Genomic DNA, 22,140 nt, shown 5'->3' with positions numbered 1-22,140 from the left:
CCAATCCAGCAGGGAACCAAATGTGAAATATGGTTACAATCTCCCCTTCTCTCTTTTTTTGAGTTATTGTGCTGAATAATGGCTAGAAAAGTGTTTTTGCAGAACATTTTGATACTGGAGTAAAATTGTGACCTTTTTGGATATAAAATGTCATCATTTTATCATTTTATTCTATTAGACAGCAGCTTGAAATGTTGTCATTATTAGCGTATGAATTCTTAAGCTATGGCTGAGAGAGGTCACAGTGACCTTGGGTCCTGGTGAACATTAAAGACAAACTTGAAGAAAATCCCTTAAGGCATTTCTGAGATATTGCATTCTTGAGAAAAAAGGACAAAGTTATGTACATCCACACAGAGGACAAACTGAAAGCAAAAAACGCCTTTGCACTAATTAAATATGCATTTAAATGACTTTTTTTCTGTATAAGACTAAACCTGCTGATACAGTGACACACATACTGCTCACAACAGAGGGACAGTGTGTCCTCTCTTACTCAAACCCAACTGTTTCCATTTTCTTCCCTATTGTGTTCACAGCGCGCAGTTGTGTGTGTGTGTGTCACAAGTAGGTCCTAGTTATAGCTAATCAATAGTGCATCTGCCATGACAAGCGTCTTCTCCTAGACACCAAGTTGAATAAGATAATCCTGAGATGCGATCAATAGAGCAACGTGATGGATGAGCACGGAGAGGGAGGGAGGAGGGATGTAAGAAGTAAGAAGGACTTATGGAAAAGAAGGCGGGATTGGAGGATGAAAATTGGAAACAAAAACCCTGACACAATGACGTGCATGTTCGAAAAATGTCAACCTTGACAACTTAATCTTTTATTGATTCTTTCAACCTTGTTGTAATGGTGAGCCAACTGCATTTGCTTCAACTGCAGTGCAAACAAACGCATTTGAATAGTTTTTTTATCCAATGAAGTGGCATCGCAGGAGGAGAACGGACAGGATCTGCTTTATTATGAGAGAGCTGATTATCCACTCTGAGAATGCACAGTCGATACTCGTGTCCTTGTAAAGAAACTTCTTTTGATGTTGTCTCAGAGACAGCACATTGCTCGAGAAAGCCGGCGAGCAGACGAGCATTTTCGCAGCGACAAGCTCTCCGCTTGATGCCACCAGTAATTAAGACAACCAGGTGTTCATTTCTCCAGTTGTTTCTCACTTCTCAGCACAGCAGACCTCAGCTTGGATATGAAGTGTCATTCTCGCAAATTCTCTATAGATTTTTTCACACACATGGCAGAAGCACAACTGGTTGAGTACTCAGTTGGCAAGTAAACTATTTATTGTTTTTGGAAATCCTGCTATTAGCTGCTAACAATACTTGATTCTAAAATTTGTTTGGAGTAAATTTGACATTTGAAGTTTGTTACAAATGTTAAAAGAGACAAATTCTCAATTATGTTATTGGGAAAAAGAATAACATTGCAATAACATCTTCTTCATCTGAGTAAATTAAAAGTGCCAGTCAGTAGTTAGCTTCAAGCTAACAGTCAGTGCACATGTACAGTGTTTAACCAGTTTATTAGGTCACCACCCAGTGTAAGCTTTATACCACAGCTGCCCTAAATTAACCTTATTGGTAATTACAAAATCATTTGTATGTTTCTGTAATGGTTAATCCACCAATAATCATTGTTTTTTTATGCTAAAATCTAATTATCATTGTTATCCACCAATTTTAAATTTACTGATTAAAAAAAAAAAAGCTGAAAAAAATAATAAAGCACATTATTATTTTTTGATAAAGATGGCAAATTATTTACTTGCATTTCTGGACAGAAAAATGCCTAATTAATTTCTGATGTCTCAGCGAAGTCCACTCAAATTTATGGGGTATAAAAACGCTAATTCGTTTTTTTGTTTTTTTTTTAAAATGAAAATAGTATTTTTACTTTTAAAGACATTATTGAAAGATTACAAAAATATCTGTGTGTTGTTTATTTCTGAAAATCACAGGTGGTATAATAAATTATAATTTTCCCCAATACTGTTGAAGAAACTGCAGCATGGTGTATGTAAAGAACAAGATGCAATGAAGACATGCAACATGCTTCATGTCATAAATGACAAAAATCATACTGAGCAGAATTGATGGTAAATGTCAAATGTGTTGAAGTAAACAAGTACCTGAGGGTCTCTAATCATCATGGATGGGAGCTGTCCTACATTCTTACTGATTTATTCTGATTTTTGCCAAGAGCTAACCATCCCCCCGTTCAGACGGTGACTCTATGCTGAACATGTATACTTTACGTTGTTACTATATGTCAAAGGATTTAAATAATCTGCCTATTGTCACATGTGACTATACGTGCTGCTGATGTGCGTCTGCATCGCTGCTGCCAAGGGGTACTCTTGTACATTTATTGTGCTTGACATATACAGTGATTTAGAATCTAATAAGTTAGGCCCCGTATACCAGCTCTCTTTGTAAAACACCTCGTCTCTTTCCCTGTTTTATGACGCATTGCATGTTTTCTTTCTTGTGTTGCCTTTGTTTTTCCATCTCAAAAACATTTAGCCTCAGCAGGGGGATTAAAAATGAAAGAGGGGCAAAGACAACAACACAATAAACTAAGCACGCGAAAGAAAGAAGGGGGGTGGGGTGGGGAGAGCAAAATTTAACACACAACCTGAGGGCCCACGCGCCGTGTCAAATTGTGTGATTAAATACGTGACTGGCTCGCTAGATGTGAGTGTTGAGGCGTGGAGTCTATGCTATTACTGCGCAGAGGCATGCGAGAGAAACACACACAGCTGTGCGCACACACACACACACACAGTCATACATATACAAAACAGACAAACATGTACATGTGATCTGTGCAATAGTAGGGTAAGCCCAGGTCACAGACACTTTTAAGTGCATACACAATCAGCAATATGGGGTCGAAACCTGCAAGATCGACGCGCACGCACACGCGCGGCCTGAAAGCACAGACCGGACTATCACCTGCTCCATCTCTCCGCTTTGTTTTCTTAACTGTGTGATAAGCTTTGACTGCCTGTTTGCTAACACTGTTTGCTTTGATGATTGAGTCCCCTTTGAGAATCCTCGAAAAGAAAAGCAGCACTGACCAGACCTCGGGGCATCGTGTTTGCATGCACGTTAGAGCAATCTCATACTTTATATGCATTCATATCTTCTTACTAAAACGATGGTAGCGCATGTATGCATATGTATCTGTGTGTATCCAAGCTACTCCGAAACGACTGGGTCAATCTTAACGAAACTGTGCACGAACATCGTCACACTCACAGCGATAACCTCTACAGTTTTGTTCCACTCACTAAATATGGGATGAAGAATTAGAAAAAGCAGGCCCGGCTAGTGTGTTTAATCTATCAGAGCCTTTGGAAGATGATATCTGAACTTGTGCGCATGAACTAATAGAAATATACAGAGGAAAGGAGATCGGCATGAGCCTTTTCACGAGTGCATGTGTGCGCGAGTCTTTGAGTTGCCTTAATTGCTTTAATACCAACAGGATGATGCCTGGGAAATCAGTGGGTATATCAGCCTGTTTGGCAACGAGACGGGAGATTTTCATCTCTCTGCTAGATTTATACTGTTGCTCCTTTGAACTGTCTGACCTAATTTGACCAAAAAAGAAATGTTATCAGAGGTAAAGAGATAACTACAAAAGAGAAGAGTAGCGTCTTAACAGTTCAGGGCGAGAAAAGTCAGTTCAGTAGTGAAACACTGTATGGAAATCTATCTCACAATAGAAACAGAAAAAAACTCTTTTAAGGAAGAATTTTGGGATAAATATAACGAGACTGCGATGTTTCTCTGTTTACGTGGCCTAGTTTTACTCAACTTGCTTAATCTTCGACATTTCCAACACCTCAGTGAGTTGTTGATGGCGCATCTGTCCAAATTATAACATCTTTTTTTTTTTTTTACACTCTTGTACTTTTAGTCTTTTGAGGAGGCTAAAAATGCGGCATTGGCGCACAACTTCTGATGAACAAAAGCATAAAGAAGAAGACTGGAAAAAGTCCCTCTTGCTCTTTGATACAAAGAAACTGCAGCTGAATATCTATTGAGTGCTGACAGCAATTTAGTACAAAGTTTTCTTTTAAGGTGTGATGGGCAGATTTCAGATTTACGCCCCGGCGTCAACAACAAAAGCCGCTGAACAGAAAAAATACAACATGTAGGCTACAGTGTGGAAATATGTACAGGCTCTGTGTTTATGTAGGCTTTTCAAGGGTGTAATGTATTGTATTTATATATTTTGCATTCATTGGAAAATTTCACATCTTGCGCCCTATTTAACCCTCCCAAACCGCCAAAGGACCCCCTCTTACCCTGGCGTCTGTGACCTTGAACTCTCGGAGGATGTACTGAGGCATGTTATACTCTGCCATGGGATCTACCACAAAGTACTGATACCTGGCAGAGCGCTCTGCAGGCCAGTACTGGTGACATTTTTCCTGTTTGAAAAAAAATAGTGATGACTTTTAGTGGAATTTTTTATGGCGTTTTACATTTTGATTTAAATTATTTTAATTTTTAAGCAAAAAGAGACAGATAAATAACATAAATCAGCATCGTACCCGTCCCATCTCTCTAAGTTTGGTCAACATGACTACAATAGTGGAGTTGTTCTCCCAGAGCATTCTCCAGAAGTCTTCTGTAGTCTCCGCCAGAGGGCCCTGCGTGGCAATGTAGGCTTTCTGTTGCCTGTTTAAACAGTAAAGTCACACCATGTTTACTTGAGTAATTAACTGTAAACACCACTGATGCAAATTCAGACGGGAAAAAACAAAATCAACCGTACGACACAAACTTGTGGACGATAAGTAAACTTGATGATTGCTTTTACATAATAATAAACACGATTACATGACTGCTATGAGGAAAAAATACAAAAATAGAATGAATATTTCTCTCATTTTCTTTATTCCATGTAATATATGTCTCTGATCAATCAAGATGTTTCTTTGCAGTAGAAACAAACACATGAATAAATAAGCAGTTACTTCACTCATGCTGGCGTGCTTTTCTGTCATCTCAACTCTTCCTACCTGTATCCATCAATAAAGCTGGCATTGATGTAGTCAGATCCTTCCAGGCCTCTGATTGGCTGCAGGCAAACACGAGTGGTCTCGTAGGGCATGATGTTAACCAGCCGATTTTTGAACTTGTTGCAGGGAAGGTTGGCACTGATGAAGCGCGACGTGTGGGCTTTGGAGTTGGCCAAACGCTGTTGGGGGAAGACAGAGGGATAGTTTAACATACCAGAGGATAAGCAATAACAGTAACAGTACAGACTAAGGTAAAAATATAGTATAGTGTTAAAAAAAGAGACATTTAGTAAGACTGCAATGAACGATGCAGAGGAGGAGAATAAAGATTAAAAGCAGAGAAATGTGAGAAGGTAGCACTGCAGAGGAAAGAAGTAAAGGGAGAAAGGAAGAGCAGGAGAGGATGAAGAAGACAGGTGCAAGATAGCTAGAAAGTGGAGAATATCAATTGCAGAAAGTAATAAAGAAGACCTAATCTAATCTGATCTGTCACCCACGATGCCACCGCTTCAAAGGACATTGTTTATCAGGAATATATTTATCGGAAAGCAATTCAAAACTTTATTCCCGTTTGCAACTTGTGAGGTCCTGGAGGGTCAGATAAAATGACGGAAAATACGTTACACACCCAGATTAACAAGCCTCAGGATCAAGCCTGTATGAAACAGAAAACTTGCCTAAAAGTGGGTCAGTCGCAGCTTTAATAATGGCAGTGTGCATAAAACATAGACTCACATAGGGATGCTCAGAAAGACAAACACACAGGCACGCTGCATAATGATCAAAATGAAAATGCCGTACTGCTACATCATCACCGTCATAAGGATCTCAGCGCGAGTTTGTGGGTCAGCAAGTCCTATGATCTCCTCCTTTTGGCTTCGACGTCTCAACAAAGAATATGTGTGTGTGTGTGTGTGTGTGTTCTTGCTCGTTAGCAAGCAAATAGAAGATACCCTTGTCAGATGGTTTAGGACCCCTTTCAGACAGAACGCACGGCGCACAGAAAACACCAGCAGCATCACAAGAAATGAGAACGAGACAAGAGATGAGCTGTAACTGACCCCGGTGAAAAAGAAGGCGGGATGTGAATATATTTTCTAGACTTTCCAGCTCCCAATACTTGTCAAAATACAAAAAGTCAGTGTGTTCATCCTTTTATGTGTGCGCAAACCGGGTCTAACTTTCCATTTTCTCTTCCAATTAGAGAATTCTTGGTCTCTCTTTCTCTTTCCCCCCTCGTATAGCACCAGCAGCTCTCTATCAGTGGCTTCTTGGAGTCCATCCAGTGTTTGCCTCCTCCTCCTCCCATGCCTTTATCCCTTGCTACTGTCTTGCTTTTGATCTGTGTTTCACAGAGGCACCTGGAAAGGCTTAAGGTGGCCTGGCAGTGCTAAAGAGGCCCTCAGCTACACCACAGAGGGTGAAGGGAACTGAGCCAGACCTGGCAGCCTCAATCTCTTCACCTCATACTAGCTCCTTCCCATTTATAGTACAGCATATCTGGACAGTTTTCATTCCATTTGGCATGTTGCACCGAAACATATATTTGGTTATGTATCAGAAACTAGAGCTTAAAGAAGCACTGTGACCAAAAACGCAGTAGGACCATCCCCAGTAGGCTTCCCTGGACATAACCAAATCTAAGTGGGAAGTCAGAACCCTGTAATAGAAAATACAAGGGTCTGAGAATATTAAATACCATCTGGCATTTCTATAAATCTATAGTAAAATATTCTGAATATCACTACAGATTCACACATATTTATTCTTTTTAGTACATTTACTATCTATTAGATCATAGGTTTTCGGTTTATTTCTAGTAAATACTATCTTTCCAATTGTGTACTTCTTTGACAGCATTAATTATGCATTGCCATGTGAGAGTTTTGTATATGTATATAACTGTTTCTATATAACTCGAGAAGATTTTTGTATTTTTGTTTGGACTTGGATCCCAATTTAAACAGCTGAATCCCAACTCATACTTGCTTCTATTTAAATTGAAATTTATCCCAGCAGCTCAGTAGCGTTTTGTTGTGTGTGTATGTTGTAATCCACATACTGTTGCCAAATACGTTCTACAAGCATGTTATGTGCATAAATCTCCATAAAAATGCACATACTGTGAGCAAGAAAGCATTTTTGTCTGACTACTTCATGACAAAATTATGTTCAGGGATTCCCAACAGTTATGGCTTAACTCTGCGTGACTGTGTATTCTACCTGAGAATGACAGTGCCCTCCCACTCTCGCCTATAGTGCAGTATTCTGTCAAATCACTTCCTTACTGCCAACTTAGTATACACTCGTCCCTTTGTTCATTAGCCAAACGTTCCTCCCTCCGCTTGCCTCGCCTTCCACCTCCATTTGTCATCATCAAGTATTAATTACTTAGCTCAACCACCCCTTTTCTCACACGCCTGCCCCCTCTGTACTGACAGCAGGGTGGATGTTATTAATCCCCGTTCGACTCCTGACGCCAGCTCAGCATTATTTCCCGATACAGATGGCAGTGGAGTTTCCGTCACTGTTGTGCACCAGTGAGAAGACACCCCCCCAAAAAAAGACTAATCGCACTGGCACTGTTGTTGTTTCTTGGTAGGGAGGCTGCGTTGATGAAAAGCGATGACGAATGATTCAAGAATCTGTGTGCGTAATCCAAGGTCAGCAGATGCTAACTGGTGTGCCAAAGTTGAGGTGACTTTACTTTATGGATGGGTGACAAATTATAGGATAAGCGCCCCAACTCAATTAACTGTCAGTGACTCTACAAGTAGCATTCTTCCAAAAGATATGTGATGTTTGATGGTGGTGATGGAGAGCACTTTCTAATATGCCACGATGTCTCATAGATGGTCAGCTAGATTGATGCCCGGTGGCTGTGACGAATTGCAACGGGTGTATAAAGGAAAAAGTACACGATGCCAACTAATATCCCCCCACTGTAGCGGTCACCCAGTCTCCCCATCGCAGGATTCAAGGGTTTATGTTTTTCCTTTAATTAGTCACCCCTCTGTACGTAAACACTATGCTTTGCTGTCTTTCTCACCTACTGCTTTTTCATTAATTTTTTCTTTCTTAAAACTGAAAATCCGTGCTGTTCTGAGCCAAAAAATCCTTTGTCTTGCCCCTGCTAGATTAAACCCAATTTCTTAGCCTAAGCATATTATTGCAAAAATCCTCAAAAATGAACAATGTGGCCCAACAGCAAAGGGCTTCTTATTTCTCTTTTCTAGCTCTGGAAAAAAAATGCTACACCTCAATAGCATTGTGTACCTAAATGATGAAACGTTTTAAGTGAAGCACAAGAAAGTAAAGGAAATTTGCTTTTTAGTCACCTGTTACTTGGACAGCATCCGTAAAAAACTGACAAATAGCTGCCATTCAAATAAGGCAGTTTAAATATACCTTCTACAGTGATCCTACACTGTATGAACTGCATCTTCACTCAGCTAAAATGTTATTCTTTCAGTCCCCCCACCCACCCAGGCAGTGACAGCAACCATCCAATTTGTCTCTTTCCTAGTCTCCTAATTCAGTTTCACAGCTTCTTGTCAGAAACACAGATGCTGATAGTTAAGAACCACTGAAAAAACACCAAAACAAAACAAAAAACCCCCAAATCAAAATACAAAGAAATGCATTATCACAAAGCAAAGAGCAATGACTGAAACCAAAAATTAAGCACACTGCAAATAATGATGAAGAAAAATATGAAAAGCAATGAAATTGGATTTGCATCCAGAATAACTGCTGGGAAGATAAAGCTGGCAGCTAGGCTTATTTAAAAGGCTTACAGTGGCTTAAAACAAGGTGTCAGAAAAACATACCGGTGCCGTCTTCATTATTTAGTTATGATAAGGACTAGAGAGGAAAGTTAATGTAGACATTGATCTGTGGCTGCTCGTTATTTCCCACTGTCTTGGCAGGTGACTCTGAGGAAAAACTCCAAGCAGGCTCCCTGATAATTTGCATGTCTGACCCCAGCAGAAGTTAAAGTTGATCGGTACATGTAGTTAGGGCTCATTAATGAAAAAACAACAACAACAAAGCGAGGTGTAAAAGCCTGTAATTTCAGCGCATGGTGCACTTAAAATGGTCAGAAGGTTATTAAGGTTTTATAGGTTTATTTCCTATACCTTGAACTCCAGCTCCATGCCAGTGACGTGCTCACCGCTCTCCACCTGGGCAAGCTTCTGGATGTAAGAATACAGGCTCCGGGCAGCCACCTCAGTGTTTCCGCAGGCCACCGCCTCCAGCAGAGCGTCGTGAATGAAGCTGTACTGGTCTTCGGTCTGCACCATGTAGTTCCGCTGCGATCGCATAAGTGTCACATGGCCGTAAATGTCGACTGTCTTCTCGTGCTTGATGCGCTCCAGCATGGCGTCGATGACGATGAAGCAGCCCGTCCGGCCTACGCCCGCACTGGAGTAAAATAAAAAAAAAAGATACAAAATTACTTTGTGTTTTGGCATTGAATATGTTCAGTGTAATTCACTGTGCCATTATAATGTTTTATATACAGCAAGTCCTGTAAGCTCTGTTGTGGAGTCACACTTTGCATAATTGAATAGGAAGACGCAAAGAGAGAGATGTTATGAAAGCTAAGAGAGGAAATAAATAAACAATGAAGGAAAATGACAAATAGAACAACAGGAGGACAGTGATGGAGACTGGGCGAAGCAAGCCGTCAAATTTAAATTTTATTGTGTAGTGCTTTGGACTCACTGAAGTCATCTTATCTTGACAAAAAGGAAGGTTTCAATTTGAATAAGCCATCTGAGAAATACCACACGTAAAAGGAGGAAGAGCTAAGGAGTGAAATGGGAGACGCAAAGGAGATGGGAAGGGATTACTTTTGAGGCTTTTTGACAGAAAGAGAAGAAAAGAAAAAGGTGGAGAGAATGGCAGCAGGGAAATAAAGCATAAATTAAAGAGAAGGCTGCTGTGACCAATTGAAAATAGAAGAGACAGAGGTCATTTGGGAAAGAGAGTATGCGGTGGTGTAAAGTGTGTTACGTAACCTATAATAGCAAGTACGCAGGTAAAGCCTGCCATTCTGTTGGCTCACGGACACACAATGACCTAATAACAACTGCATTACTGAAGCTGGGATTTTCCATATGCTGGGCTTGACTTCATTTTTGGGAGACCGGCCGGTGCGAGAACCACTCCTCGGTTCCTTTGAAGCACAAAAGTGAATCAAATTACAAACCGACCTGCAGTGAGCAATGATTGGTCCAGCGTCAGGCGGATTGCAAGTCTTCACCCTACGGAGGAAGGCCAGGAACGGGGTTGGGTACTCTGGTACGCCGTGGTCAGGCCAGGCGGTGAACTGGAACTGACGAACCTCCCGCTTCTCACTCGAACCATTCTGCATAACACAGAAAGAGGCTGGTTGCACTGTGTTTGCACTGGGTCATTCAGTAGCTTTATTGTTGGTCTATAAACCCAAATGGTGTCTTGATAATGGTGCTGCTTTGTGCAACTTGGCTGTTACAGAGAGATGATGTACAGTGAGACCACAAAACATTCAGAAAGCTGACATACTGACGTATTTAGTGGATACATCAGCTTACCACAAAGCTAGGATTTCAGGTCAAATAAAAAGTTGCACTTTGTAGCCTTGATGAGTAAAATGCACTATTCTTTAGGTTAAAATCATCTATGATGAAATGCTTTCAACACATGCAGCTCATCAATGGCTTCAACAGTAAATCTAATAGAAAAGCTGGGGGACTGTGTAAATTGTATTGATTTGGAAATCATTTAAACCCTGTCCTTGCTGGACTGTCTCACCGAGTTAAAATTGTGGATGAAGCGAAGAAGTGGACCTCCTGAACCTCACTCGTCTTCGCCCTCCAAAACACGGGGCTGATCACACATTTGATAAACAGATAAATGCTGTTGCTACAGTTAGTTTCTTCTACCTGAGGCAAAAGGCTAAGCCCTCTCTCTCTTTTGCTAAGAAGGCAAACCATGCTTGAAAAAGAAGGCACTGGACTTGTTCAAGTGTGTGAGGATGTTTCACCTTTCATACAAGAGGTTTCTTTAGTTCTAAAAGATTTTTCAAGCTCCTACGACTACCATGACCTTGGATGACTGAGAGCCTAGACGGACTAGTTCATACCTTCATTTCACCCAGGCTTGCTTTTTGGAGTAGTTTTTATTTGAGAATCAGCCAGGCGCTGCGTTCTCCTCTGCAACCAAAATGCAGCAGCTCAAGTCCTGACAGGCACCTGCAAGCGAGCTTGTATTTCCCCTGTTTTTGGATGTTTTAACTACACATTCTCTGAAATGATCATTGAGATCAGCTGACCAGATGCTTCTGGTCTTACTGTGAAGCCGATTAAAGCATAGAGGAGACCTGGCCTTCCCTGTAGATGCCCCTGAACTTTGAAACAGCCTGGGCCCTTGAAATGAGCACCTCAGCAACACTCGACATCTACAAGAGCCGCTTGAAAACTCATTTTTATTCCTAGGCATTTAAACCAGACCGAGTCTTGGCATTTGTTTTTCCTCTGTCTACTTTTCTGCACTATGCCAGTTTAGTTTAGTTGTACAACACAGAGACAAAATATCAAAGACTGAAAGTGGAAAAAATTCAAAAAGTTTGAAACAAGGGTCCTGAAAATGGTCATAAATATAACTGGGTTTAATAGAAGCATCCACTGGAGTTTGTGAGTAGGTTTTTTAGCAGTTTAAGAATAACTCAGTAACTCAAGACTAAGTGTCAGTGTAATTGCAGTGTAATACTGCAAAGAATGTGCTGCTTTCATAGTCTCCAGTACAAAATACATTAAAAAGGGACAAAGCTGAAAACCAGCTACAGTATAAACTTAGAAATTCTGATCACTTATCACTGATGTCCTTTAAAGGGGTTTGGGTGTTCATTAAAGCGCATGGACATTACGGACACAGGAAATGCAGTCCGTCCATCCATCCATTTTCTTCTGCTTATCCGGGCAGCAACCTAAGCAGAGAAGCCAAGACCTCCCTCTCCCCAGCCACCTCCTCCAGCTTATCCACCAAGGTGCTGCCAGGCCAGCCGAGAGATATAATCTCTCCAGCGTGTCCTGGGTCTGCCCCGTGGCCTCCTCCCGGTGGGGCAAAACACCTCACCCAGGAGGCATCCTTGTCAGATGCCAGAACCACCTGAACTCGCTCCTTTCGATGTGGATGAGCCGCATGCAGCATGCTGTGAACATCTTATTATTGCCGAACATTTTGAGAGGCTCAAAACCCATCCTCTCAAGCAAGAATGGGAAAACATGTTTGTGTTTGGGGCTGAGCTGCAGTTTTGAGAGCTCAGTGTTGCTAAAAAAAGAAAGAGGTGATACAAACCAGTGGTAAACACGCCCCTGTCACGATTTTGTTTTGAAATGTGTTGCTGGCATCACATTAAATAAAATAAGCGTATATTTAAACATTTTACAGCTGTTTAAATCCGCTCTCAATTACAAAATGGCCTTTGCAGTTTTTGGGAAATCTTTTTCTTTCTTTTGATCATGATTTTACACAGTTTGAACTTGTTGTTGTAGTAGATATCATTTTCATGCTGATCAGCACTGATGTGCATGTGCTCATGTACTCATTGTTGTTGCTGAGAACACTCGGGACATGATACAAGCGGCAAACACTCATATTACACACCCGTTTGACAGCTCCTGTCATAAAATCCACTACTGAGGCATCAAAACTGGGATCCAGAGGAAGATTTTTGTGAAGGACAAGAAGAAAGAGACGGAGAGAAAGATCAGCCTCGCATCTTCCTGTCCGCTTCCCCCTCCTCACAGAAGATCCTCTAATGTAGGCACTGTTTGCATTTCAGTGCAGTGCTTCTACTTGCCTGACAGAGGGAATTTTTCCTTGCTGAATAAATGAATAAATGAGTGTGGTAATTAAAAGCAAACTGACCTACTTCTTGTTTTCCTTTTTTTTTTGGACATTCCCCATTTCTGGAGTTGGAAGACAGGATGAATACGACTGCTACCTGGCTGCTGGTTTTAAAGTCTTTTTTTTTTGTCAAGAATTTATCAGCGGACACAATCCTGCGTCACTGCAGGATACACATACATATAGATATGTACCACAGCAGCTGCTTTGTGAATGCGCCGTGTGTTTGTCTTTGTGACTACCGCCAGCCTCTGCCGCCTGATTCTTCACACAAATTCAACAAAGTGAAAACAGCTCAGTGAGAAATCCCGGCAATGGCTTCAGGTATAAGCAAGAGGGAAGAGGGTGAGCAGAAAAAAGAAGAAAGCACCGGCGGGTGTGATAGAGGCTGAGAGCGGCAGAATGTAAATGGCCCTGAATGTCAACCAGCTTTAAAGCGCCACGGCTGCTGATACGTTGCTATCTTTACTGTCACTGGTTTGCCTCAGCATCCATTGTTCCATTGACAATTCAGGTAAAAAAAAAAGTCAACAGTGACTTAACACTGGTGTAATCTTGGCAAAAGGAAAATTCTGGAAATATCTAATCCTTCCAGTGGCTGGTTCAGCTCCTATCACAGAACCTGTCTTTGCATTGGGCTGCGAGTGAGAACAGGGTGCATGTAATGTATGTGTGCTGGTGGCCGGACAATATGCGGTAATAATACACTGGTTTGTGTGTGGCATCATATTTATGCATGTAGCATTTCCGATATTTGTGCACAAGCATGAATGAAAGCTTGGATGTGCAAAATCTGTCTTGAGAATGTGCTCATTCACATGGAGAAAGTGCACTGCAATACGTCATATGAAATATCTTAATTAGAGGGAATACACACTATGCCCCCCCCCTCTTATTTTAGAGCATTTTACTATTATAAAATTATAAAAACAAAAACGTGATTATAAAAACAGTTTCTTTAAGCATCCCTTTCACATTTTCACATATTGATATGAATGAAACAGTTGCGTGTTCCTGCCATTAACACAGTACACAACAAACCTTTCTGCCTTTTAAAGTCAACGCAGATGATTACTGGAGTAATATCTTATTTGGGAAATTAATACACCGTTACATTGCTCTGTCATAATTGAATCACATATGAAGAGTCACATATCTAAATGGACTCTTCATGCCCCTTTAAGCAGGAGATTTGTGGTAAAAGCACATCTATTTTTAGTCAGGATTTGTTATTATAACAAGATCATAATGGTTAATGGATATTTGTTCAAATACTATCATTTTTTCTGTCAACCTCCCCAGTAGCTTTTCAGACGTATCGATAAAGATATTTCAAATTGCTTCTTTGTATCAAGGCACGGGTCCCGTAGCTTCTGATGTAGCTCTTCTGCTTTTAGCATATAAACATATAGTGTCATTTGAAGACAACTATGATATTACTTGCTAAATTTGATAAAAACAAAACAGTCTGTTCAATGCGATCATGTTTTTTTTTACTTGTTTTTAAAAGCTAGGTAAGTAAGATTATCCTGTTATGATAATTTTTCATTTGAATAAATATTTTCCCCACTTTTTTTTCTCGTTTTTGAGATTGCAGTCTTTGCAGTGAGCATAGCTCCGAATATCTGTGCAGGGCTGTGTGTGCGTGCACAGAAGCATGAGAGCAGTCTGCCAATTATGTATATTGAGTTTCTCTTCTGCTCACTTTACCTAAGTGCTCCAATTTGGCAGATGCACATAAACAGATGATCTATTGAGGAGAGCGAGAGAGCTGTGCAAGGTAAAAAGGGCTGGACTGGGAGGACAATAGAAACAAAGGGTTTTATTTGTACATATCTTCGCTTTAAGCAGAAAAATACCATGTGGTTTATACCAATATTTATGCAGACCTTGTGCTTGTATTTCTACAAGGCGTGTCCTCTGGACTATCACTCCCTTTGCTGAAAAGACATTTATGAGGACGCTGCTATTCATTTTTTGAACCATTTAAGATAATGGCTGTAATTCATTTGCTCGGACATGTTTGCACATCACTTTTGAATTGACAAGTACTGTTTATCAAACATAAGACAGGAGTACAAATGCTAGTGTGTAGGCGAACAATGTGAGGAACCATCTTACCTTGTGCAAAGAGAAAGTGCGCACGCAGAAAGTGGCCAATTCTATCGTGTCCAAAAGGGTCACTTGGGTCATACCGTAGGTCTCTGTACCTCGACTTGGCCAGTATTGATCACACTTAATCTGGGAGAGAAAGAGAGGCATTAGCTACAGCATGAAAAACCTCACGGACATAAAAAGGCACGGTTAGGACATTTTTTTAATCACATTTATTCGTATCATGGCGTGCTCTCGGAGCAAGCTCTCCTTTGGACTGAAACAGTGCAGTGGTGACAGAAACACCGGGGCAGCTTCTCTATAATTCACATCTGAGAAACAACATTATGCACACTGAACAGATGTGCCTGTCACAGCGACTCCAATCTCACTGCATAACTTTACCAACCTCACACAAATCCAGCCTGCTTCCTTCCTAGCCTTTTTCTTAAAACAAAACATATTCAACAGTAATGTGAAACACAAGGAATGTAATTGAAATCTCGGGAACTTGATGACTTTCCATAATCACAGCTGCTATAATTTCAAATCTTCATACGGAAACCTGGACTCTTCTTAAAAGTTTATTAAGGAAAAAAACAAAACAAAACAAAACAAAACACTTTTTAGAGCAAACCCTTGATTTGTTGTGACTGTTAACATTTTTTCTGGTCCTGTGGCACTACACACAAGCACACAAACCACGTCAGTCCACCTAATAAAGATTCATTCAATATGGGGTGTGATGTGCCAGCGGACATCTGATCAGATGTGACAGCTTGCGAGGGAGACGCTGCTCTCCAGTTTTCTCTCCCATTTCCTGGTCGAGCTGACACTCGAGCTCCAGCACCCGCTAACCCTGATCACGTTTGACAGGAGTGGAATGCGCATGTCAGGATGGAGGGTAGGTAAACAATTCAAAAGAGGACGGAGAAAGGGAAAATGAGTGGAGACACCTGGGGTGAGTGAGCCTGATGTTGACACAGGTTTGACTCGACAGCACGAAACATCATGGTTGGCTTTTTGACATTTAGACAAGTCGACTCCTCGAGAGGACTAAATATTTTCACGGCGGACTCACTTAAGTAAAAGTGGCAATCCACTGTGAGAAAAAAAAATCCTTTACATGAAAAGGTCCTGCACTGAAAATGGTAAGAATCACAGAAGCATGAGAACAAAATGTAAAAAAATTAATTAAAAGTATTCATCATGTGGCAGGATGATTTCTAGCTAAACTTCTAAGTGAATTATTATTACATTAGTGGATTATTATACATGCACCCACTAGTCACTTTAATAGGTACATCATGCTAGTATGGTGTTGGGGACCCTGCTGCCTGTATAACTGGCCCAAGTTCTTAGGGCATGGATTCAACAAGGTGCTGGAAACATTCCTCAGAGATTGCGGGCCACACTGATATAACAGCATCATGCAGTTCATCATGGCTGCACAGCCACCATGTGAATCTTTCATGCATCCCAAAGGTGATCTATTGATTTGTGAAGTGGTGACTGTGGAGAGCATTTGAGGACAGTGAACTATCACGTTGAGATGATTTGAGCTTTATGACATTATTACGCGCGTTATCCTGCTGAAAGCACCATGATCACAAAGGGATGGGCGTGATCAGCAACAATGTAACAATGCAAAGAGCAATTGTTACATTACTATTCCAAACATGAAAAAACCCCACTACCAAACACCACACTCACCCCACTCCCATTTTAAGTGCAATGAAACATAATGGTGTTTTAGAGCTAATGGGATAAAGTTACATTTTATCAGCAAAATATATTGCCTGGGCAAGTTTATGCAACTTCACATACTTAAATGTTAGTCTCCTCTCTTATTCTTAGAGATGCAGTGTCTCAACTGCTGATATCCCATAATGTGTACCAAATAAATGACAGGTGCAGGTCTCATTTGCAGCAGTGATTATCACAAACTGCGTTCAACGCTATTCCCCCACCACCAAATATTTAAGGTTTTCTTTAATGTAGTCTTATTTGTCATTTCTAAGCTAGGACCCAGTTCCTTCACACATTACAAAAACAGGATGCTGAGCTTCCTGAATCTAAGCCACTGTTCTCTCTGGATCGTTTTCTCTCTATATTCTACAATCAACAGATGGCTGTAGGAGAGACTGGTCGCAGGTACTGCAAATACTCTACAGCACTCTAGCACTCCCGTTCTTAAAATTTCATTTGAGCTTCCTGCACTAAGGAGTCTAAGTTCAACAACTCGCTATGCTCTCTGGGACATGCAACAGCTTGTGGTTTCTGCTGCAAATAAGGAGAGAAAACAGAGCTAAGCCTGTGAAGGTACTCCCAGTGGATACGCAGCCTAACTTATCAGATGTGCGCAGGTAGAGTGTCTTTGAGTTAGCTCTGCTTTATCAGCCTCCCCAGTTGCTTTAACCACCCCTTTCAAATATCTACAGTTCTCTGAAAGCAATCTATCCCAAGAAAATGAAGTCTGATTGCCTACCAATGGAGTTCAGTTATGCAACTGGGAAATCAATGTAAAGCTGTGCCATTTTCAGCAGCTGGTTGTTGTACTTGGTTGTGTAATGCACTGATTTGATTCCAAGGCTCATTTAAAAGAAAACATCATTTTCGAGCGATTTGTAAGGTTGGGGGTTTAAAAAGAAGCGTGCAGAAAACAAGTCCAGATATGCCGAGTGGACCTACCCGCGACTTCTCTTCCAGCCTGGTCATCATGACAATAGTGGCTGCTCTCTGTTCCCACACCATCCTCCAGAAGTCTCCAAATGTCTCTGGTAAAGGTCCTTGGGTGGCAATGTAAGCATTCTGCTTCCTGTAGCCATCAATGTAGTTAGCGTTGATGTAATCGCTGCCTGTTATACCTACACATAGGCAGATAGAGGAAAAAAAAAACAGAGATTAAAAGATGGAACGTGTACCTTTGATGGCTTTTCCTTTATTATTCTTTTTCCTAACCTAATTTATCAGAATTTTTCATTAACACAATTATTATCACGCCATCTGCCTCAGTAAATCCCAGTTGTCACACGCACTGACACAGTTCCCAGCCAAGAAAGGAGTACGTGTAAATGTGAAGACCAGAATAAGACTAGTCAGGAGAAATTGGCTGAATTCCCGTAACATTTCCCAAACTGTCCAAACTACAATGGCAATGTCTTTCAATATGCTGTCGACCACGTCAGCTTCTAAGAAACTTGTCAGGAAAGGGGTATTATCACCTGATGATAATAAAAGCCTTCACTCACTTGTAATTTATTATGTTACTAATACACATTTATTGAGTTTTAATAATTTACTTATTACACCACTGAAGTGTAAACAGCTTTCTACACTGAGGTTCTCTTTTATTTTTTTGCATTACAAAGCTTAATTCATGCAGTATTGTGCATCTATTAGCAATTTACTATGTTTTTATTAACAGCTAATTATGCCTTTTGCAGTTCTCCCATCTGTAATGATCACAAACCAGATTTTTGTGCGCTTTTAAATTAATTCAACACATCTGTCACAATATTCTATCATTTTTCTTTTCTACGTTTGTGGCTCTTTCCAGGTTCCCGTAGATATCGTGTTTACCACCACAACAGACCAAAAAGATGATGGAAGATAGTGGAAAGTAAAACAGCTTCTCAGCCAACATAGCTACGAGGTAGATTTAGCTTCAGTCCCCCTGAGCCTGCCACCATGCTGTGATATACACCGGTCCTACTAAATCTAGCTAGAAGGAGGTCTTTTGCTGTGCAGAAATATCTGAAATGTTTTTAATGCACAGAATTGTGTAAATGTGCTCACAAGTCAAGGTGCCCTTGAGTTTAAAAAGGAGTCACTAAAGGACAAAATGCTTTAAATGTTAACAGGATTATCTTGTGATTGGAGTGTCTTACATCGAGCGTCTGGCAGTGATAAGGCAGAGCATCACCCATCTTCATTTACCAACTTCTACAATCTCTCCATTTGAGAAGAGGCTTCGGCGTGACAGCATCTGTGTGTCGGAGAGTCATGTCTCTTTGACTGACATCTCTTCGCTCAAGCAACAAACAATGAAAAACTCGACTGGACTCGTTTAAAAGAGGCGACTCGGTGAGGGCTACGGCCCGGGCGGAGAGGAAGGATGTGATATACAGAGGAAGGGAGAGACCGAGCGAGAGACAGAAAGAGCAGGGAGGGTGAAAAGAAGAAAAGAAAGAACAAAGAATCGAAGTAAAGAAGAGAAAAGAAAGTCAAATGTCATTAAAACGGATACCACGTTGCACAATTTGACTGGGCTGCCTTGACTTTAGTCATAGCTAAGTGAACAGAGAATGGTGGCGTGCATGAATTGTTCTACTGCTGCGACTAATAGCAAAATCACTGCAGTGTAAAATAGAAATTTCAGACTTGATTAATTTATGTATTTATGGACGAGGCATTTTATTTCCCTGGGATAATTTTGTTATGCATGTTGCTGCACCCTAAAATTGGCCTGACTACTGCAAGATACCGAAATCTAGCCCGAGCAGTTATTTCACACAAAAGGAGAGGACTCTGGAGCAGAGAGTTTGGCATTACTGTGAAAGAGTCGGCAGCTCTTCTGGTGATGCAAAGCCAGAACAATGTCAGCAGTGAAGGGTGACTACCTCTGACAATGTCCCTTGAGATTTAGCAGACAGAGGAAGAATTTTTCTGGCTCCGAGATTCTCACCACCGTGTCTATAGGCAGTTAGAGGGAAGTCAAGACAGGGGCGTAGATGTGATGAGACAAATGGGACACTGAAAACACTGGTTTAACTCCCGACTCGGTTTGAGTGTGAGATCTAAGCGCTTGGCCTAAAGATGAGCTGTAAAGAGTCCTTGCCTCACCCCCCAATTTGCCTCTGTAAACTGCTTAGCTGGTCAGTAGCAAGCTGAGCTGGAAAAAAGTCCAGAGTTTAAAAATCAGCACATTTCACTTTTCTTCCTTTTCTACATAGAAGTTATACAGTAAGCATATATGGTGCTTCACACGTTTATTAGATAGACCACCTTTCACAATACTTAGAAATCTGTAGGAAAAAAAAAAGAACAGGTTTAAAGATAAAAATGACTGAATTCAACATTTTTCATACCCAAACTTGAGCCGGCACAGTGGACTTCTTTAAAATTCAGAATCAGAATATTTTATTAACCCCTAAGGATGTGACGTGTTTCAATCATTAAAACCAAATCTGCTGTTCAGTAAACAACTGGAGTTTGGCAAATCCATTGAAAAATATTAACTGTATTTCAGCATTAAAGCACCTGTGCATACTGGTGGATAAACAATTATGTTTACAAACGTATGAGTTGAAAGCGTGAAAAAAGTCCTGACCCAAAAAATATCTCTCTCTATATTTTTCAGTGGCCCTAATCCCGTTCCATAATCTAGTCAAGTTTTGTCCCGATGGATTAAATTGCTAATCTATCCCATTTAAATCCACACTGCAATAAGAAACAGCTTTCCACTCGGCTGATTATTTAACATATTCTGCTTTTTTTACTGATAACTTACGCTGAATCTGTGTGAGCACTTATCAAACAGCAGCGATACGAGCTCATGTCAGAGGTGGCGAAGATGTGCGGAGCATGAGGCTGAGCCTTACCCTCTATGGGAGCCAGGATGACACGTGAGTGGTCGTAGGCGATGACGTTGGCGTAACGATTCTTGGGCTTGTTCACCTCCAGGTTGGAGTGCTCCCAGGTGAACTGCTGGCCTGGATCAATAGACTGACGGGGGTGCAGAGACAGGCAGAACATGCACATGTAAGGAAGCAATCAAAAGGAGCCACGAGAGAAGCTGAGTAATAACAATACAACCCCCGTGCTATCACAGAAAGAAGAGCGGAAGACGGGGGAGGGAGAGATAGAAAGGTTGATTTCCCTGAGAGAAAGAAGAACACGGTATCATTACAATCTGCACGCCGACTGGTTCTGATACAGCAGCCGCACGCGGTACTTTATCAAGATCACTAATGCGGCGGGGGTGCGTAATGACAAATAACAATATTGATAAAGGCGACGGCTCTTCCCCCTTTGACAGGAGACTCGTGGAATGAGCCTCGACACTTGGGTGAAAGACAAATTCAGCCGTCTCTTTAAAAATACGAGAATTCTAGATAACTATTCCGCTCCCTCGCCAGGATAATTAAGTATTCCATTATGAGCCGATGTTTGCTCATAGGCGTCTGGTGCCGTGTTGGCATGGGGATGGAGGCTTGAATGATATTTGCAGTTGGGGCTGGAGAGAGCGAGAGAGAGAGAGACTGAAGCTGAAACTGAGTCCAATTGGAAACCTAATCTAACATGCAATCAGCACGCAATCATTACAGCAATGAGAGATTCCCTCTGTTTTAGCCTCATCTGGCTTTTTTTCCCTTTCTCTAGCCTTTTTCGACATCCCCGTTTTCCTTATCAGCACCGCTCCATCTTCAAACTCTTCCACTTTTTATCTACTGTCTTCTCTCTGAAGTTTACTATTAAAGACCTCTCCTACTCTCTATATTTTTCCTTTCAGATCATCTTATGACCGACTAATTGTGAGTATTCATGTCTGCATAAAAAGATTGGGGTCATTTCTCTCTTAAAAACCCCCCCAACTCTCCCTCAGTGCAAAAACCTTCAAACAACATCCGTGTATTTCACATTTCAATATTTTCTTACACAAATGACATTTAAGAAATTTATAAATGTAAAAAATTGGCAGAATATTTTCTCTTGTAAAACTAGAATTTCTCCCCGTTTCTCCTCCTTTTTACCGTGATGATGGCTGAAGATGAATGACAGCTCGTGTCCACGTGACAGGCTTGGCAGGACGACGCCTCCTGAGCGCCTGACAGCAGACAGATAAACTCTGCGACTTCAGTATCATCACGCAGAGCCGCGGTTTGCCTTCCTCGCTTCCGTTTGTACTTGAGATTATCTTCTCTTCATCTCCACTCTCCCGCTTTCTCTCCCCTCGCTGAATCCTCATCATTAACCAAAACTTCTCCACCTCATCTCTCTCTCCCTTCTCTCCTCTCTGCCCTCTTCCCCTCCATTTTTTCCTCCGCTCGCACATCCCGCCTGGCTAAAAACCAATCAGTCAAAGCCCTGTAGAGCTGTGC

At 41.2% G+C, this 22,140-nt stretch overlaps 1 protein-coding gene across 14 annotated transcripts in view; it reads right to left on the bottom strand.

The window, feature by feature from the left end:
• ptprsa (protein tyrosine phosphatase receptor type Sa) overlaps positions 1-22,140 on the bottom strand; it is a 228,123-nt gene that overhangs the window by 9,237 nt on the left and 196,746 nt on the right. For all 14 annotated transcript variants that reach the window (XM_084954050.1, XM_084954049.1, XM_084954053.1 and 11 more), the window contains 8 exons: positions 20,641-20,764; positions 17,729-17,904; positions 15,065-15,184; positions 10,267-10,421; positions 9,187-9,472; positions 5,048-5,226; positions 4,577-4,703; positions 4,328-4,453 (listed from right to left, as the gene is read on the bottom strand). In XM_084954050.1, coding sequence (XP_084810176.1) covers positions 4,328-4,453; positions 4,577-4,703; positions 5,048-5,226; positions 9,187-9,472; positions 10,267-10,421; positions 15,065-15,184; positions 17,729-17,904; positions 20,641-20,764 — 1,293 coding nt within the window. The remainder of the gene's footprint in view (positions 1-4,327; positions 4,454-4,576; positions 4,704-5,047; positions 5,227-9,186; positions 9,473-10,266; positions 10,422-15,064; positions 15,185-17,728; positions 17,905-20,640; positions 20,765-22,140) is intronic.

The sequence above is a fragment of the Perissodus microlepis genome, chromosome 15 (genome assembly GCF_051167445.1).
Source record: "Perissodus microlepis isolate ML-2025 ecotype Zambia chromosome 15, ASM5116744v1, whole genome shotgun sequence".
NCBI lineage: Eukaryota > Metazoa > Chordata > Actinopteri > Cichliformes > Cichlidae > Perissodus > Perissodus microlepis.
This window is presented reverse-complemented; position numbering and strand designations above follow the sequence as displayed.